Source organism: Pleurodeles waltl, chromosome 11, assembly GCF_031143425.1.
Source record: "Pleurodeles waltl isolate 20211129_DDA chromosome 11, aPleWal1.hap1.20221129, whole genome shotgun sequence".
In the NCBI taxonomy this organism is placed as follows: domain Eukaryota; kingdom Metazoa; phylum Chordata; class Amphibia; order Caudata; family Salamandridae; genus Pleurodeles; species Pleurodeles waltl.
This window is the reverse complement of record NC_090450.1, coordinates 736,933,107-736,953,682: the sequence shown is the minus strand read 5'-3', so window position 1 is coordinate 736,953,682 and position 20,576 is coordinate 736,933,107. Positions and strand designations below refer to the sequence as shown.

The following is a 20,576-nucleotide window of genomic DNA, read 5'->3' as shown; positions in this document are numbered from 1 at the left end:
AACTCTGCGCCACTCCACTCTCCACCTCTCCACGCCACTCCACTCTGCACAACTGCACTCTGCTATGCACCACTCTAATGTACGCCACTGCATTCTATAACACTGCAATGTACGCAGCTAAATTCAATGGCACAGCACTCTGCTTCACTGTACTCTGCAACACTTTATGACAATGCACTCTAGCCCAGTCCTCTCTACTCTGTGCGCTTCCAGTGTATGTCACTCTACACAACTTCACACTATGCCCCTCCAATACACAACACTCTCTCCTCCACTCTTCGCCATTCCACTCTACGACACTCCACACCACTCTTCTGTACGCCACTGACTTTTAGCCATGCTTAACATCAGCCACGCTGATGTACAACATGGCTAAAACACAGTGGCAAAGCCAATAGTTCTTGCAAGGGCAATACCTATTAGCGAGACCTATTGGCTTTGCCAATGTTTGTACTATTAGATGTGATTGTTGAGTGAATGGTAAAACAGATTTCCTGCTTTGGTTGTGTTATTTACTTTTTAAGGGTGACTTCGTCTTCTGTAATTGAGTTTATCTTAGTTATTGCGTCTGTGAGGCCTTATTCAGAGTACCCTCATACCTTTAAAAGTATCATCATTTTCTCATGTGGGTTTACAAGTTTCCTCATCCATTCTAATTGTTTTGTTGGCAGTATCTGACTCTAAATCAAAAATATGTATCCGCATGAAAGGAAATAGCAAACGAAGGTTTGTGGGTCACATACAGAGCTTTATTAATTAAATTACCATTTGAATGTGACAGTGACCAAAAAGTTCACACTAGTCATTCCCTTTGTCATGTGAATTTTATTGTATGATGTGCACCATTTAATTTCTTTATATTTTTTCTCCGTTTTTTCCTGGTTAATGGGCAAACACATAACCTATACATGGTTGCCAGGTAGAGTGCCTACATTTTTGATAGTGCAGATAGATTATTAATTAAGATTTCCTAAGGTCATACATATTGGCCTAGTGACCACAGGTGCTGTGAGCAAGTTCTTGGTTGCTTTACATCTGAGTTAAATTAATGAAATAAATAATAATTGGCAATGAGATGCAAATGTTGTTGCTGGATGTGAAGTTCGTCCTAGACCATCAAAGATATCCCTAGACGATTGTTGTATGAAACGACTTCATACTTTCCTACACCACAGTGATGAATTTTACATCCAGATTTTGAAAGCATGCTTACAGCTATGATTGGCAGTGAATTTCGCTAGTGGTCATACATCCACTGGATGTTATGAAATTGTTGCTGCACATACTGAGAAGCGTTTGTTTAGAGGAAGAGTACCTTGTCGGCTGAATGTGGAGGAGTGATGGAAAGGTTCCACCATGAAATACGTTTATCCAAAGTCTGGAATGTGTCCAGGATGAATGCAGTTTGCTGAATGTTATAAGTCACAGTTGATGTGCAAGATTTTTTTTGTAAAAAATAGGTCAGAGTAAAAATTAAATTGTCTTATGTTTTCTTAAAATCAAGGAAAATTGGCAGAGGCAAGTCTAGCTCTGTAGAGTGATGGGGAACTAGGCCAACATAGCGGACTGCCCAGAAGCAAGCCTGGGTTCTAAGACTCACAATAGTGGTTGTGATGTGCATGGTCGTAATGTGGTTGTGGTTGAGGATGATAGAGGAGCAGAAGAAGCTGATATAAAAAAAAAAAAAAGCATAGTTCAAATGTTCCCAGGATATTTTCCAGCATAGACCGTGCCTCTTAATACAATATTACCTGAAACCACAGGTGCTCATGAAGTCCCCGTCTTTGAAGCAAGTGTATGAGGGCACAGGGATCAAGGAAGACAGAGACTTGTAGATGAAGTTCAAGGATTGTGCCTTGCGATAAATGTTTTGCTGTAGATTTTTATATTATTATTGTTGTTTTGGAGGCTGACTATTTTTATGATGTAGTGTTGGGAATAGTGTCACCTGTCTTCCGTTGATTAAGCTTCCTGTTCCTTCTTATGTACCTGGCAGACATGGATTTTCCTGTGCAATGATGTAAGCATTGTAATAATAACCCTAATGATTTTCCTCTGCCTAATAATGGTTTGACACTCAGCTTTAGTGATATTACGCGCATGCTCCTACCAATCAGGCAAACAATCTGAAACAAAACTATTTTCTATATGTTGGAAAATGGGTTATTGGTAAAGGCAGGTAAGTACCTACACTTAGCAATAGGGCACTAACCTCCACTTAGGTCCAGTTAGGTCTCAGTAAATTAAACCCAGCTCAACCCTTGGTAACTTGGCAACGAGTGACAAGGCTTAACTTAGGAGACATAGTGTAAAGCATTCAAATATCACAAAACAGTAATTAAATAAAACACAGGAAACAGTTTAAAAATCCAAAATCAATTTATAAAAATAGATTATATTTTTATCTTTAAAATGACAAAAAAACAAATAAAATCAGATAATGGGAACCGGAGATATGAATTTTTAAAGAATTATTGTTTTCTAGCGCCTAGAAACAAAAAGCGCCAATCTGGTCGCACCTCGACCAGGGTAAAGTCAAAGTTTAAGGCCGAACGCGATGTAGCCCGGCTCAGCTACAGACTGCAGGAAGCCTCGTCTAAAGTTTACCTTAGAACTTAGCTGTTTTTCTGAAGATTTTCTTCAGAGGGACGAACCTGCCAGTCCAATCCGACCTCCTGGAACTCTTCCTCGGATATGCGTTGCGGGAGCCCTCAGTTGAGATTTTTACCTTCGGACTTAGTCGTTTTTTTCAAGGTGAAAATTCTTCAACCGGGGCAAACCTGGATCTTGATCTGACATCCTTGGAGACTTAATCGGATACGCTGGCTGGGAGATCCCGGTCAACTTCCTACGTTCGAACGTAGTCTCTTTTTTGGAGATTTTCTTCACTGGGACGAACCTGCAAGTCAGGCTGGATCGCGGTTGAGGCAAGCCGGCTAGAGTTGCCACGGCAGGTCGGTCCCTCAATGGAGCTTTTTTTCAAAAGTTCTCCAAACTTCTGGATCTTCTTCCAGATGTTCTTTTAGGGTTCTTTTGAGATCCACAGCTCACTGCAAGGTTCCAGAAGCTCTGAGATGGGGGGTGTGGACTACAACTCCCAGAATGGACGTGGCGCAAACTCCTTTTTCGTCACTGGACAGTGGTCAGCTGGTTGTTTTATTCATGAGTTGGTGCACGGGACTCTGGTTAGCAATTTTTCACGTGTAGCAAACAGGGAGTCCCTCCTTGAACCATTTGAAGCCAGGCAAAGTCCTTCTTGTGGTGAAGCCCAAGTGTGCAGCTGCTGCAGTCCTTCAGAGTGCAGGGTCCAGGTGCAGGCCAGGGATCCAGCAGGGCAGTCCTCCTTCTTCTGTAGTTCTTCCCATTAGGGATCTGGTAGGGAACTGAGGTGTGGGTGCAGGTATGCCAGTTTTATCCCTGCTCCTGGGTGAAAAACAGGGTGGTCCTGGTTCTCCAATCAGGTGCAGGGTCCTTCCCCCTGTGATGACCACTTCCTGGGAAGTGCAGCAAAAATCAATCCCAGGGAGCAACATTCCTCAAAAATCCATCATGGCTGAAAGTGATTTTTGGAGGTTACATCTGGCTGAGCCCACCCACTGGTGTGGCTAAAAATCCTAAACACACCCCTCTCCTAATCTAATCAAGGCGGCACCTAATTGTCTGGGTTTGCAGGATGTGGGGGTGTTGCTGGGTTGCACCAAATGTCCTTTTCTGCCTTTGAAGACCAGTTTGGCAGCCCTCCCCCTTCCTGCCTCACCATCTGCTGAGAGGAGATCTCCTCCCACATGCACATCCCTTTGTGTGAAGCCAGGCCACTTCACACCTCATCAAGACAGCCTGGCCAGGCTGCCAGAGGCTGGCCAATCAGAGCACAGCAGCAAAAACACTGCAGGGCTGAAGTTGGCAACTTTTCAGGTAAAGTTTAAAACTCTTTACCTGAACAAGTTATATTAAATCCCACAACTGGAAGTTGTGGGATTTATTATAACAATTAATTTAATACCAAACGCTTTGTCTCTGTTACATAAGAGGACTTTTAAAATTAAAATAAAGTCTCCCCATTCTAGCTTATGGAGGCCATTCACTACAATGAGGGAAAAACAAATTTGGATGTTTTACCTCACCAGGGTTTATAAAACTATTTTTTTAAGGTCCCTGCTTATAGTTACATGGCAGCCAGCCCTAAGGGGGCACATAGGGCACACCTTAGGGGTGACTTATATGTAAACATAAGGTAGTTTAAGACTTTGGAACTACTTTTAATTCCATAGTCGAATTTGCATATACCTTTAATTTAAAAGCAGCCAGCAAGGCAGGCCTACCTTTAAAATTACACTGGGAACCTCATCAGTGCACCTATGGGTGCACTACCTATGCTGCGGTCCCTAAACCTCCATGCCCTACCATATACTAGGGACTTATAGGTAGGATGACTTAGCCAATTATAATTAGCCTAATTTGCATACTGATTTTACACAGAGCACAGGCCCTGGGACTGGTTAGCAGTAACCAGGGCACCATCAGAGTCAGGAAAATAACAACAAAAGGTGGGAAATGGGGGCAAAAATGGGGGGGCCTCAGCAATCAGCCCTGTTCTCTCACACAATATGTCTGACAGAATGATATATTTGATAACCACATGGCTATCTGCTGCAGGGAGCATGTCAGCATTTGCCTCCAAAATTAAACACATCACCCCCTTGATGAGAAGGGCAAAATGAAGGGACACAAAGAGACATCCCTGACCCAACCCTTGAAAACTGGCCAATCCAAGAGATTTCAGCACTAGGCCCCAGCCTGTTGCCTAAATAGAATCATGATATGGCATCTGTCTAGCCACGTTTACAGAAGCATGGTACAATTAATTGTGTTGACTGACTGAGGAAGATCAAAAAAGGCCAAGAATAGAATTAGGTAAATATGGAACCTGGTTTAGCAGTTTTCTAGCATGCTGCTGAAGTTGCTGTACCCACCGTTAGGCAAAGGACTAGGTATATATAAACGCATCTCAAAGCTAGTCTCACTGTTTAAACTAATTGTTAAGCAGCTTTTGCTGCCATCTTAGTTGGGTGGATAGAATAAGGGATTTATATTTTCCCACTGCGTCGGGTTCCAGGAACACATGGAGGCTTGAGCAGTATTACCAAATGACACATTTAAGTGTTAATGACCCATGTGTAGCAATCATATGTTAACTTTTCTGTTAATTGATAGTCCAAAGTAATGTATACCATTTTTAGATGTTTGGATCTTACTTTGTGATATTCATGTCCCTGTAAAATTTTATTAATGGGTGAGTCAGATATGCACAAGCCTTTTAAAATTTACAGTTGATTCAGTTGCTGCTCCTAAAATAAATATTGTTTAGTTGTCATGTTGGTGCAGCAAACACTAGTACCATGATTGTTGCTTGTTGATGATCTTATCTGATAGAGACTTCTAGTTGCAGATTCCTTACCTTAGAATTTCCCCCCGAGGTGTCAGACTGGATGCAGAGATGTTTTCTTTGAGCAATACCCTTGCACGTTCGTAGGTGGCGTTGGTCGACTCCGTAGGCGTCGTGGTCGCTGTAATGACATCGGAGTAGTACATAGATGCCACCCTCACGCAGTGACCTCAGTTCTTTTCTTCCCGCGCCACGCGCTGATCTGAGAGAGAGCTATCCTCGGCTATTTTTGGACCGAATTCAGCCGTTTTGTCTATTTTTTGGTGCAACCTTTGGTGCGTCAAGGATGTCCCTGAAGACCGGGTTCAAACCGTGCGAGGACTGCCACTGCATGATGTTGGTGATGGACCCTCATCGTGTCTGTCTGTGGTGCCTCGAGCGCGACCATGACCCGAAGTCGTGCTCCGAGTGCGGGCAGTGCATCCAAAGGCTTTGAGGGAGCGGTCCCTAAAGCTGATGGCGGCTTGGCACTCAACTCCACGTAGATCCCGATCTCGCTCCAGAGGAAGGTCTCGAGATCGGTCGCGGAGCCACCACCAGTCGTCTTCTTCGAAATATTTGGGTCAAGGTAAGAAGAAGTCAAAAAAAGTCCCATCGCTCTCCGACTTCACCCCGTCGCTCGGCCGACACAATGCGGGACGAGCGTCCACGAACTAGGCCTCCGTTCTCGGAGCCTACATCTGAGTCGACTCCGCGCTTCCCCGAGTTTCCCGGAGCTGGAGCGACTCCTGCCCAACTCAAGGAGTTCTACGAGGCCATGCGCCTCCTCTTTGGGCGTGCCGACCCCGATATGGTGCCTTCGGGCCAAAGGGGCTTGGCTAAGGGGCCTCCGGGTTCCACGCCGGCGGCTTCGGCCCCGGCTACCGAGGTCACCTTCGGATCTGTGCGCGGATCCGCGCCGGTCGCACAGTCAAGACCTTCCCCGGCGCCGGGTCGTTTAGCGACGCTCCCGATGTCGGTAGTGGCCACTATCGATGTCGACCCGATTCTCATTCCCGACGACTCAGTCGGAGCGGCGTCAGCCAACGCCGCCATCAGCTTCGGTGGGCCCTATTTGCCCGAGGTCGGATTCCGACCCATTTTCCTATGGCTACGAATACGGGGAGGAATTGGAGGGGTCCCTGGACTCTTATGAAGACCAGGAAGACCCTACTATGGACTGGGCACAGGACTTGGGCGAAGCCAGTGGTCTTGATACTTCTCCTGACTCTGGCATGCTGCCTCCTCCTACCGTGGCTACGGCGGAGGGAGCTACCTATGGTATTGGGGTTAGTAGGGTGGCTGAGGTCCTTGACCTTGAGCTACCTACTGTCGAAGTCAGGTCTCACCTCCTGACGGAGGTGCTTCAGCCTGGGGCTTCTACGTCTGAACCCCTTCTCCCATTTAATGAAGCCCTCACTGACGTCCTTTTGGGTACATGGTCCAAACCCAACACAGGGGCTCCTGTGAACAGGACTATCGCACGGCGCCATCGGCCTGCGCCGAAAGACCCGAAGTTCCTGTCCCAACATCCTACGCCTGAGAGTTTTGTTATACAAGCGTCCTCTTCTTCTGGCGCGTTCCCTTCCGCACCCCCGGATAGGGAATCCAAAAGGCTGGAACAATTTGGTAAGAAGTTATTTTCTTCCTCCAGCCCCGCGCTGGGGTCCGTGAACACCGCATGCCCTTTGGGCCGTTATTCCCACTCCCTGTGGGATACGGTTGCGCAAGTCCTGCCGCAGATACCGGAGGAGGCCCTTGCTATCGTCTCCCAAGCAGTCAAAGATGGGAGAAATGCAGCGAAGTTCACAATCTGTTGTGGGCTGGATACGACCGACTCTCTGGGCAGATCGGCTGCTACGACAGTTGCCTTACGGCACCATGCCTGGTTACGTACTTCTGGCTTCTCGGGGGATATCCAACAGTCACTCATGGACATCCCCTTTGATGGCACCCGTCTCTTCGGAGACAAAGCGAACTCGGCCTTGGGGAGGTTCAAGGAGTCCAGGGCTACGGCTCGGTCCCTTGGCCTTTCTGCCGCCACATGCCCCCCACAGACCGCTTTTCGTCCCTTTCGTGGCCACGGAAGGGGCGCCCTGTCGCGTCCTTAACCCAGCCACCGGGCCATGCATGCTGTACAGCCTATGCGTGACCGGGGGCGTGGAATCCCACGTGGTCGTGGGACAGGGAACCAGAGGTCTGTCCAGTCCACCCATGACCCCGCAGCAGCCTCCAAACCTTCTTAGTCCGTCCCCTCACTCCTGCCCAGTAGGTGGCAGAATCCGCCATCACCTGCCCACTGGGAACATATGACCAAGGACTGGTGGGTTTTGCAAATAATTCGGAAAGGCTACTCCCTCCCTTTCGAATCCGCACCACCCCACATGCCACCATCCTTCCATCCCCTTTCGGAGGAACATTTGGTGCTTCTCCGCCAGGAAGTCGTGGCTCTCTTGGCCAAGGGAGCTATAGAAAGGGTCCCTGTGCCAGAAGTAGGTTGTGGTTGTTATTCTCACTACTTTCTGATACCAAAGAAGGACAAAGGCTTTCGCCCTATCCTAGATCTTCGGGACCTGAACTACTTCCTCAAGAAGGAGAAGTTCAAAATGCTCACCCTGGCTCAGGTTCTGTCTGCCTTGGACCCAGGAGACTGGATGGTAGCGTTGGACTTGCAGGACGCTTATTTCCACATCCCCATCCTGCCTGCCCACAGGCGTTACCTACGATTCGTGGTAGGTCACAAGCACTTTCAGTTTACCGTGCTTCCTTTCGGCCTTACCAGTGCCCCTCGGGTGTTCACGAACGTGATGGCGGTGGTTGCAGCTCATCTGCGCAGGTTATGGGTCTCAGTCTTCCCCTACCTAGACGACTGGCTGTTGAAGGCGCCTTCACCCCAGACAGTGGTCTCACACGTCCAGACTACTGCGAACCTCCGGCACCAGCTTGAGTTCACTATCAACTTGCCGAAGTCACACCTGACTCCCTCTCAGACGCTCCCTTTCATCGGGGCAGGTCTGGACACAGTGCGGTTTCGGGCTTATCCTTCCCAAAAGCGAGTCCAAGACATTCAGGCTATGATTCTGATCTTTCCGTTTGGTCTTGGGTTTCGGTGAGACAGACTCTGAGGCTGCTGGGCCTCTTGGCCTCCTGCATCCTGCTAGTAACACATGCCATGTGGTATATGCGGGCTCTGCAGTGGGACTTGAATTTCCAGTGGGCGCAGCATCAGGGGAATCTTTCCAGATCTCAGAAGGGACTGTGAAAGACCTGCAGTGGTGGCTTTCGAATCCCAATTGGGTCAATGGCAGATCCCTCTCCCTTACCCCACCAGATCTCTCTATAGTGACAGATGCGTTGCTTCTTAGTTGGGGCGGCCACATGGGAGAGGCAGAGATCAGAGGCCTCTGGTCTCCGGCGGAGTCGGGACTCCACATAAATATGCTGGAGCTCCGAGCGATCAGACTTACGTTGGAAGCATTCCTTCCATCTCTCAAAGGGAAAGTGATGCAGGTGTTCACAGACAACACTACTGCCATGTGGTACTCCAACAAACAAGGCGGGGTAGGGTCCTGGACCCTATGTCAGGAGGCACTACGCCGCTGGACATGGCTGGAACATCAGGGCATTACCCTGATGGTTCAACATCTGGCGGGCTCTCAACCCCAGAGCAGAGAAACTCAGCCACCGACGCACTGTCGATCACGAATGGCGTCTCGATCCGGAGGTGGCGCAAGGTCTCTTTCTCAAGTGGGGAGAGCCTTGGTTAGATCTGTTTGCCTCTGCAGAGAACACACAATGTCAGCTATTTTGCACGTTGGAGTTTCCAAGGCGGCACTCGCTCGGAGACGCTTTTTGTCTCGAGTGGAACTCCGGCCTCCTTTATGCCTTCCCACCTATCCCTCTTCTGCCCAGAGTTTTCAAGAAAATCAAGAGCGACCGGGCCCAAGTTATCTTGGTGGCTCCGGACTGGGCTCGAAGAGTCTGGTATCCAGAGCTATTGGGCATGTCCATCGATCCTCCACTCAGACTGCCTCTTCGGGGGGATCTTCTGTCGCAGCAGCAGGGGACGATCCTCCACCTGAACCTGTCCAACCTCCGCCTTCATATGTGGAGATTGAGCGGCAACAGTTGACGGCACTTGCCCTTCAACCCGAAGTCTGCAGTGTTATCTTGGCAGCCAGGCGTCCCTCAACTAAAACGGTATACACCTGTTGTTGGAATAAATTTGTGGCATGGTGCACCAACAAATTTGTTGACCCCCTATCTGCCCCTCTTTCAGAGGTTCTTCTATTCATTCTTTTCTTAGCCCAGCAGGGCTCTGCATTGGCCACCCTTAAGGGGTATCTGTCTGCAATTGTCGCCTTTCTTAGGCTTCCTGATCACCCCTCACTCTTTAAATCTCCTCTTGTGAGTAGGTTCCTAAAGGGGCTCACCCACTTATTTCCTCCCACTCTCTTCATCATGCCTCAGTGGGATCTTAATCTTGTGCTTACTTTCTTGATGTGTACTCCCTTTGAGCCTATGCATAATTGTCCCTTACGGCTCCTCACGTTCAAAACTGTCTTTCTCATTGCCATCACCTCTGCTCGCAGGGTGAGTGAGCTTCAGGCCCTTTCTTCAAAGCCTCCATACTTGTCCGTACACCCAGAGAAAGTGGTGTTACACACTAGGGCTTCATTCCTTCCTAAGGTGGTTACATCGTTTCATGTAGGCCAGTCCATCACTTTGCCTACCTTCTACGCACCTCCACATCCTTCCCATGAGGAGGAGAGACTCCATCGTCTGGACCCAAAAAGAGCATTGGCGTTCTATCTCAATCGTACCAAAGACTTCCAGGTGGACAATCAACTCTCTGTTGGCTATGTGGGTGTGAAGAAAGGGAAGGCAGTGCAGAAATTTACCATCTCTCGATGGGTGCTTCTTTGCATCAAAATGTGCTAAGCTTTGGCGAAAAAGCAACCTCCTGATGGCTTGCGGGATCATTCTACCAGGGCCACTGCTGCATCCACTGCATTAGCACGCGGAGTTCCTGTCCTGGATATCTGTCAGGCAGCTACGTGGCGTCTTTGCACATCCTTCTCATACCTCGCCGCCAAAACCTGGAACGCCCCACCAACCTGCGACAGACCCAAGACCTACTCACCTTCAGAAGACTCCACAAGACCTGGCTCTTCGACCAGTAACAACAGCAACCCCACCCCCGCGCCTTGAAACCCTCATGGGTACGTAGTGCTCTTTATATATCCAATGATTGATTGATTGCACACGTTTGCTAAGCATTACTGCCTGGACAGTCAGGTCCGTCGGGATGGCTACTTTGGTTGTTTGGTCCTGCAGGATTTTCTAGTATGATCTTAGTTTGCAGCCCACCACTGAGGATGGCATTGCTTGGGTATCTATTCTAAGGTAAGGAATCTGCAACTAGAAGTCTCTATCAGATGTACAAGTTATTTACCTTCAGTAACGAAATATCTGGTAGAGACATATTCTAGTTGCAGATTCCTTACCGCCCACCCATCCTCCCCGCTTGCGAACTGATTTCTAGGGACAGGGATTCCCCCCTTTCAGGTCCTTAGATCTGGTGCACCAATATCAGTGTTCTTGGCGGCTCTGCGCTCTGGTGTGGAAAGTCGTTAAAAGAAACTGACGTCACTGCGCGAGGGCGGCGTCTGTGTACTAGTCTTGACGTCATCACGGCGACCATAACGCCTACGGAGTCGACCAGCGCCACCTACCGACGTGCAAGGGTATTGCTCGAAGAAAAAATCTCCGGATCCAGTCGGATGCCTGGGGGGGAAATTCTAAGGTAAGGAATCTGCAACTAGAATATGTCTCTACCAGATATTTAATTACCGAAGGTAAGTAACTTGTACGCTCTGCTCATTTGGACTGAGTAAGTAGTGTTTGAGTGCTGAATCATTTGCAAGAATACACAGAACTGTTACTATGGCCCTCATTCCAACCCTGGCGGTCTCTGACCGCCAGGGCGGAGGGCAGCGGAAGCACCGCCAACAGGCTGGCGGTGCTTCCTGGGCTATTCTGACCGCGGCGGTAAAGCCGCGGTCAGAAAAGGGGAACTGGCGGTTTCCCGCCGGTTTTCCCCTGGCCCAGGGAATCCTCCATGGCGGCGCTGCTTGCAGCGCCGCCTTGGGGATTCCGACCCCCTTCCCGCCACCCTGTTTCTGGCTGTTTTTACCGCCAGGAACAGGATGGCGGGAACGGGTGTTGTGGGGCCCCTGCACTGCCCATGCCACCAGCATGGGCAGTGCAGGGGCCCCCTAACAGGGCCCCACAAAGATTTTCACGGTCTGCTTGGCAGACAGTGAAAATCGCGACGGGTGCCACTGCACCCGTCGCACCCCTGCAACTCCGCTGGCTCCATTCGGAGCCGGCTTCATTGTTGCAGGGGCTTTCCCGCTGGGCCGGCGGGCGCTCTTTTGGAGGGCGCCCGCCGGCCCAGCGGGAAAGTTGAAATGGCCGCCGCGGTCTTTTGACCGCAGTGCGGTCATTCGGCGGTAACCGCATGGCGGGCGGCGACCGTCGCGGTCAGAATGACCGCCTATGCATCCAAAAACCAAAATAATATTCATATAAATGTCGGAACAACTGAAAAAAAGCGGGCTGATCTTGATAGAACTGCAAAACATTATCTATGTTTACTTTAAACTGGAATCTTTATTAACTTTGGGGAAATCAGTTTTAGAAGCCTACCTAGCACAGTTGTTGCGGTTACCAAAGTAAATTGAAGTCTGATTTCTTCTCTTTCGTCCTGAAAGTAAAAAATATTCTCTCATTCTAGTAGATGGTGCTCGGCTACTCTAGTTTACTGTTGCAGTAGGAGATAGAAGGCAAGGTGAGTAAGAAGTTCATAGGAAGGTTCATACGTTGAAGTAGGACAGTTCTGCTGGAAGGCTGTTGCACTGGATGCCTCAAGTTAGGAGTGACAGACTGTCCCAAAAGTTGCAAATTTGGCTCTCTTACCAAGGAGGGGAGTACCAAAATCACTTCACCCAGGATGCTAGAAACCTTTGCTTCGCCCTGGTTGAGACTGTTTGAGGAAACCCTAGTTTTAATGACAAGTTGGTTGTGATTAGTTGAACCAGGTTTACATTTGCTGGAGCTCATGCAAAAGATTGAAAACCACAATTGGATGAAATTTACCCCACAGAAGTGAATTTCGACCATGTGCCTGGGCTATGGGCCATACTGACATGTAATGTAAGGATTGCCATACCAATAAACGTCTGGGTATCCTATCCGCTGAACCCCAGAAATTGTACCTTGAATTGTATCATAGGCCTGCGTTCAGCCACGCTGTAGTTAGACAGTGGACAAACCTGTTAAGGGTGCTTTGTTTTTGTATCCGTGATGAGGCTCGCAGTTCAGCCTGTCCCTCGTTTTTTGTCTCAAGCCTTTTAAAATGTACACTTTATTCAGTGCACTACAGTGCAGTCTGCCTGATTATGAGGCAGTAAGCAGTGCCGAAGCTGAATTAATTTGTAGCACGCAGCGAAGGAGGATCTTCGCCTGGTTGCCCCTGAGGTTTAACTGGGTGATTTGTTATGGTTGGTAGCCAACTGTAAATCATTCTACGAAGATGGAGGGACTTGTGTTTTTATTCTGGTCTAATATGTTTGCCTTTATTGTTAAATATAATAAAATTGTGTTGTGCAAAATTTTCAGTAGAAAAATAAAATATATTCAGATAACAAAATAAGAAATAAATTGATGAATTAGTCAATTTTTTTGCATCTTTCATAGGTCTCCTGGTTTACTTCTGCTATGGTATATGGCACAGTAAGGAAAACCTACGAGAGGCAAAATCGCACAATGTCACTGCACGCTATGTGGTGTTCCCCAGTAGCAGCTTGGAGGAGACTGTGCAGCAGGTCCAGCCGCCGGTGCAGGACAGCCTGTGGATGGCAGAAACGACTGATGAGGACCTGCCCACTAAGAGATGATACAATGGACAGATGCGAATTTTGCGGAAGTCATTTCAGATTTTAATTGTGTATCCCAAAAACATATCTTCTAGCTTCATTGAGAGCGAGAAAGCAACAGACTTTTGACATCAGTTCTTATGTATAGATTTGCAGTTACTGGAGCCTGAAAGGGTGAAGCTTACTAGTGAATGTAAATTCTGTTAAGGAGAACGGGTGGTGGCAGCATTTTGGCCACGATGTCTCCAGCATCTAGTTGGAAACTTAATGCTTTGTATTTTTTGCTAACTTTCCCAGCACACACCACCTTAGGTGGACAGAGCACATGCAACACCTTTTGAGGACACGCTACTTGGCGTTTCTTAAATAACTTATAGACACAAGGCTAGCCGTGTTACTAAACCCCTTTATTGAGACGGAGTGTGCTGGCAAAGGAATATATGCCCCTCGGATCTATTAGCAAATCCCCATACCCCACAGTAAAAACTGGTCCCTATAGTTGTGGTCTTATTTCTGTGGTAAATGGTGATCTGTGATGTGGTCGCAAGAATCTTTCTCTTAAAATATGCTACCTAATGAACTAGTGAGGCTCTAAGCAGAAAAGTAAACACTAACTTCTGATTGGAGAATTGGGTTGGCATCTCTGAAAATAAAGGCCATTCATCCCCTAATTGAAGTGGAAAGTGTTTGCGTAGTCCTATGCAAACTGTGGTGTGTTTACAATCCTTGCAGTAAAGTTTAACTAACCCTATGCAGGTTCTAAAAGGGGGCATATGACTTGTTTACAGGCATAATCTATAGACTTTTTAGGATGGGACACAGAGTGCCCATGGATGGCTTTATAGTGCATATAACTCTTCAAGTTGGACTAAGTCATCAGGCACAACCCCTTCAATATGTCCAACACAATTTAACGGGATACAAATAATAACACTCGTTTATTGTCAAAACTATAGCTAGCTTATTAAATGTGTGCTATAATCCAAACTCTTATCCAAGAAGTACTTTGTACGATATTTTGCACTGTGAAAGTAAAGGGCAATTGCTGGTCTAAAAATGTAACAAGCCCCTCCAGGCGAGCTGGCTGATAGATCTTGCACAGTGTCTCTTTTTCACACGAAGCATTGAGCGATATCCCTCCAGGTGAATGTCGTATTTACTTTGGGGGCTTTGAGTTGACAAGCATTAAGTAGACATTTTAGCCGAGTGACTTTGTAACAGCCAGGGATTACATGTTTACGGGATCTGCTAGGCAACCTCACTAAGACATACTCAAACTGTACTGTGTACTTGGAATGTAGGTCCAGTGAACATTTCACATTTTCTGTCTTTGTGCTGATATTCACTATCTCACATATATGTTAAAATAGGTGCTTCTTGGTTATTTCCATTGAGTGTCAGTTGAGGTCTCTTAATTTGTGTATTTTATCTGTTTTTCTCTCATTTGAATTGTTATTTGAGCCAGCACCCTTATTCGTCAGGTATTCTACAGTTTTGAATAAAATATTCTCTGAGACAGCCATCTCAGCAACACATGCGAGGGATGTCTGTTCATTGACGTAAAACGTGCCTAGGGCTGAGAGTGAGCTAAAAGGCCCCTAATGAACCATGTGTAGAGAATGGAATAGTCTGTGAGCAGACGGGTGTGTAGAGCCTAGGGAGCCACCTGAATTCTCTGGGAACTGTAGGTGGAAAATCAGCCACAGGGTAAGGCCGAGGGACGGTGTAATTGGGGTTACCTCTCCTATTTCAGTGTTAGCCCCTCACAGCAAAGCAATTCTGTAAATGCTCAGACAATAGATGTGATGAACCATAGCAGAAAAGTCCCTTTGTCTAGCAGCTGGGTTCTGGGCTAGCTTGAAACCGCTCAGGTTAATCCAGCAGACTACAGTAGATGAGCCGAGAGAGAGGTGGCAGTCATGAAGTGGTTGGGGAGCACATAACTGAAGCAGCGCAGAAGCTTTACGGTGCCAAAGAATGGGCTGCTTAGCTTTTATGGCACGATTTGAAGGAGAGTTCAGAGTTAGAGTGCCCCATGGATTTCGTCTGCAGGCAAATTTGTCGGGTCTTATTAAGGGAACATCACGAAGTTGGGTATTCAGGGCCTGATTACAGGAACTCTTGGTGGCATTAAAAAAAGCACATTGTAGGTGTTCCATGTTTAATTTAGGCATTTATCGAAGCATTAGACATCTGATACAGACAAACATGCCTGTGGTATTCTGCAACTATGTGATGATGTAGAGATCTGGTGTGTAGAGTGGTTGTTCGGTTAGAATGTTATGAGGAAGGGTTCTTGTTCAGCTGCTCCAGGATCTTGACGTGGATGGGGCCTGTGCAGTAACCAACCTAATAAAGAGGAAGATAAGCACCTTACAACACAAGTGTCCCCGGATATTAAGGTAGTGAGTTCAGTAGAATCTAGAATGAGCCAGACTCCCCACATCAGAAGGAGCCACAAAAAGGGTTTGATGAGTGGATAGGGAGACCACAGAGTGTGAGGAAAGTGCCTTCTCGATTACAAGATTGTGTAAGAAGTGTACTTTAGGCAGTAATGAGATTGTAAATGTTTTGAAATGTTCACTTCAATGTATTTAAGTGGTATTATGCAAAATATAGTATAAGGTTCAAAAATCTGTCTTGAGATGTTGGGTGATGGAGGTGACGTGATATTCTGTAACTATGCGATGATGTAGAGATCTCGAATGTAGGGTGGTTGCTAGGTTAGACTGTGATGAGGAAGGGTTCTTGTTCAGTTGCTCAAGGATCTTGACATGGATGGGGTCTCTGCAGTAACCAACCTAATAAAGAAGAAGATTAGCATCTTACAACCAGATTGGCCTGTTATTAAACTTTACAATGTCCAACTTAGAAATGATTGCGTCTCTAAGTGGTAATAAAAGGCCTGGTATGATACATATGCCTATAGAACAAGTGTTAAGAAGTGTTGGAAGGGAGGTCCTTAGGGAACCTTAGGTCGATGGCAGAGTTCTTTCTGGGTCCAGTTTGGCAAATGTCTTCCCACTCCTATTCAGCGTTCAGAAATCTGAGGATAGCAGCAAACTGGACCTATGCCATAGTTCTGAATTTTATATAGATCTAGGGGCACTCTTTCAGTGAAATGCAGTGGGTGGAAACTTAACTGGCTGCCCCAAGGAGGTTGTTTAGTAGCTTGCGGGTTTGAAGCCTTTGGGAACAGCTTTCTGATGTACCTTGCCAGGATTGGCATGGTGGCCACTGTATTGACTTTGTTATGGGGTGGTAGCTACAGTTGTAACTGAAGTGGCTTGTATTGTTTTGTCGTTTTTTTTTTTTTTTTTTTGGGCAGAGGTTGGTACTAGAGGCATTATTTTCGGAAGAAACAGATCTGTAGGTCAAACGCTGGCAGTGTTGTTTTGGATAGCTGAATGGGGATTATGTCTAAAGCATCATGGTATGACTTTGTTCATTTGGTTATGGGTGTAGGAGAGGAAAGATTAAAACTATGGCGCTGGTGTACATGTGACAGATTGATACTTATACCTTCTTCACCATAATTGGGCATTGAGAGCAAAGCACAAGCAGCCACCCTTACAGCCTCCCTTCCCCCCGCACCTTGTCCCACTTATGTCACCCCTCACATCCAGAACCTTTTGCCAAGAAGTCCCTTTTGTCTGAGGGTCCACAAAAACCTACATTTTGAGAACATACATTTTAGGCCTCCTAACATAAAATGCAATGCACCGAAATATGAGTGCATTGTTTCAACAAATAGCACACCAACTCGGTGTAACATGGATTTGGCTACAATGGATGAAGACAGTGGTCCTCCGACCACTTATATGTGTAACTGTTAGGCGCAATTCTTTTCTCTGTAAAATATACATTATTTTCTAATATATTTCCAATAGTTTCAGAGAGTTGAGCATGTATCGAATATGTGCTATTATTGGCTCTGCCCTCCCAACATTTTAGACACGCATAATGTATCGACAGAAAAAGTGCTAATCTGTATTTTCTGCATCAGTTTCATTATCAACCTAATTTTTGATCTTGTTCATGACCATCATAAAAGGTCGAGTTGAATGACTAGCTCGAGATTAGACTATGGATCTTAAAGTATTCTTCAAATGGGTTGAGCCGCGTCTTCTCTCATTTTTTCTGAGCTGTGAGCCTGAACGGCCAAACATTAAGTAAATTCTATCTTCAAAATATCTCCAATCTATTAAGTGTATATATATGATGCTACAAAATCAATCATGTGAAAATGAAAGTTTCAGCATAATATCTAGTCCATTTCTGTCTCTCGGTGCAGATCCTTCATTAATTTAAATCCCTAGGATACGAAAAGAAAAGGCTGGGGGCAGAACACTAGATGTCCAAGGAGGCGGAACGTGGAAGAATATCTCACAGTAGAAAACCTTTCCTGCTTTAGAAAAGAGTAATAGGCTGTGCGGTTAAGAAGCTTCAGTATCTTGGACCATGTAGGGCTCTAGCATCTCCCTAACCTAGGTTGCGTACAGTATTACCATGGGTTTCTTCTATCTTTCACCAGGAATTAAAGCAGGGCAGCAATGTATATTAATCCTTACTTAATGTAGCGCAGGGCTCTTTATGTGCATAAGGGCAGTGCCATTTAAATCCTTAAGTCTCCATCTGTTAAAGATGCGAGGAGAACGTTTTACCATAGACACACCCAGCTGTCCGTGGTGAGGATGGAAACAGTATCTGTAAGTGTTTATTTACCACACCTTGAAGATAATTATCCTCATTTTATATTAGGATGAGGAAGTTCCTGTCGATTTTTCTAATACAAATGTTCTTCTTTTTCTACTGCCTTATGTAGTTTGTGTCTTGAGCTTTCCACTCAAATACTTTGATTCAGAGGCAAGTTGTTTGTGGGATATTTCTATAAAAATATCGTTTTTGACTATTACGAAGTTGTTTTGAGAGGTGGACTTCGAGGTTCCTAATCACAAAGCATTGTTTTCTTGTAAGATTGTGACTTCGCACACAATTCATGTGTTTTGCTCCTGTTAAACAAATATGGCCATAAAGTAGGAAAGAGGAAATGGTAGTGTCACTGACAAGAGGCAGGTCCTCGTGGTTTTCCTTAAGGCGTTTGCATCCAGAATTTCAGATCGTGAGAGAATGTAGGCCGGAGACACTAAACGTATTGTCACTTCAACCACTAGCATTATTGTTTAAAACACAATTGTAAGGGACTGACCTTTCCTCCCAGACTGACTAACTCCATTCCTGCCCTTGGCACGTATCCTGCAAACAACACAAAACTGCTACCGCCATTTCCATGCTACTTCAAGAGTGTCTGGGTTCGTGATCTATGGTCTGGTAAGATGACCAAACTTTGCGCAAGCTCACGTGCCCCTGAGCCCGGGGACCTAGCGCTCTGACAATCCTGCAGGACCTTCCAGAACACTGTAGTTCTGCTCTTCTCATATGGGTTGGAAACCTCCCTGCTTTTGCTGGCACATTGTAGTGCACCAGTGATCAGTGCTTCGAGTGCTAAGTTCTATTTTTGTACAATAATTGTTTAATAACTGTACAAGGGACATTTTCATTAATGCCGTTTTGGAAAGTGTAAATGTTGTTCGGTTGACTTTTTCTGCCTTGAGTTTAATGCTGTATTTATTAAGAAAGCAAAATAATCTATTTAAGAAAAAACTATTCAGTGAATAAATGTTTAAAAGCAAGCAATGGTGTGTTTTGCAATTGTTCTTAGGTAAGCCTGGTTTCTGAGGACTGTTATGCATATGTACGGAGGTAATATCAGTTTTGAAAATAATAGATTGGTAAGTATACCACAACAAATACAAACATTACTCTATGATGTGTTTAAATAAAACATTTCAGATACACATTTTTCTAGCTACATTAAATAAAAACGGAATGTTACTAAATCCAATGTCCGGAGTAACTATGCTTACTTATGCTACAGATTTAGCAGAGCATTCTGAATGAGATCAAAGAGGAGTGTGAACCGTTTACCAAGCAAATCAACAGAAGCTGCGAAGGTAAATAAAAAAAAAAAATAGAAAAACACGTGGTCCATCATTATCATGGTAGGGATGTCACATAAGTACACATCAACCAATTAGAACACGTGCCTTTGTATTAAAGAATCAAAACGACGGACTAGTTCTCTCTGGAAGTACAACTAAACATACCTCCCCAGGTAGCAAACAAACTGTTTAAGACAAATAAATGGTGCAAGGAACTGACAAAATAATCAGCATAGAAAGAAGCAGCAGAAGTATACTTGGATTGGGAGGTTTCTCATGCTGTGTCAGTGTCGTAGAGAATGATTATGAGATTGTGGGCATCTTGTAAAAACCTGAAATTCTGAAATGTGTGTGTTGAGTTAGATGGCAGACATACTTTCCTTCTAATTAATACAAATGTGAATAAAATAGATTATGAATATTTAATGATGTGTAGGGTGGTTCAAATTTTCCACACATCTTATGTGATTGAAGCTCCCAAGTGCCTCCTGCTCTATGTGTGACCACCCCAGAGATGATTAAGGACCTGATGTATTGTCCTGATGCATGTCGCAAAGTTAGCAGTGTAAAATCTCGGACTGGAACCGCAGAGTCACAGTTCGCAGTGTACCAAAGTCACGTTGCAAGACGGAAATGTCATTCCCTCTCATAATGTGCACGTTCAGACTCATTGCAAATTGAATGACGGAAAAGGGGCACTCCCTCCATCTGAATCACGGTACTACATATCAAGGCGTTGCAGACCATTAATGAATTTAGACAGCGGAAAGAGATTGGTATCTGTTCTCATATGAGAGGCATCTCTTCGCACATTGAAAGATGCCAAGAGGGACAGTGTTCAATTTGTAATTTGGGCTATAGGTATGATCCAGATAACTGCTGCTTGCTCCTTCTCCAAACGGTTAACTAAAGGCTTATTTTAATCTGTAATTTTTCACTGCAACTCATTTTCATGCAATTGTGCAGTAAAGAAAATTGTATGCATTCTGCGACTGAAGAACTGGAGATCTACTAACCTTTACTTGTCTCAATTTCTGCTTTAGTGCTCATTTGGTAGCATTTGGAGACTGAATTCTGCCTCATTATTATTTATAAAGGATTATGAAAATCCTGCTGTATGGCCTTTATGTGTTTGTCAGACTCCGAGTGTGCAGGTAGGTTTACTGGGCCTCCACCATGAGGCTCAAATTATTTTGCCACTGATGTCTA

At 45.8% G+C, this 20,576-nt stretch overlaps 1 protein-coding gene across 1 annotated transcript in view; it reads left to right on the top strand.

Moving 5' to 3' along the window:
- SLC7A4 (solute carrier family 7 member 4) overlaps window positions 1-19,058 on the top strand; it is a 212,544-nt gene extending 193,486 nt beyond the window's left edge. The window contains exon 5 of the mRNA XM_069214436.1: window positions 13,187-19,058. Coding sequence (XP_069070537.1) covers window positions 13,187-13,386 — 200 coding nt within the window. The 3' untranslated portion in view covers window positions 13,387-19,058. The remainder of the gene's footprint in view (window positions 1-13,186) is intronic.
- Window positions 19,059-20,576: the final 1,518 nt, after the last annotated feature.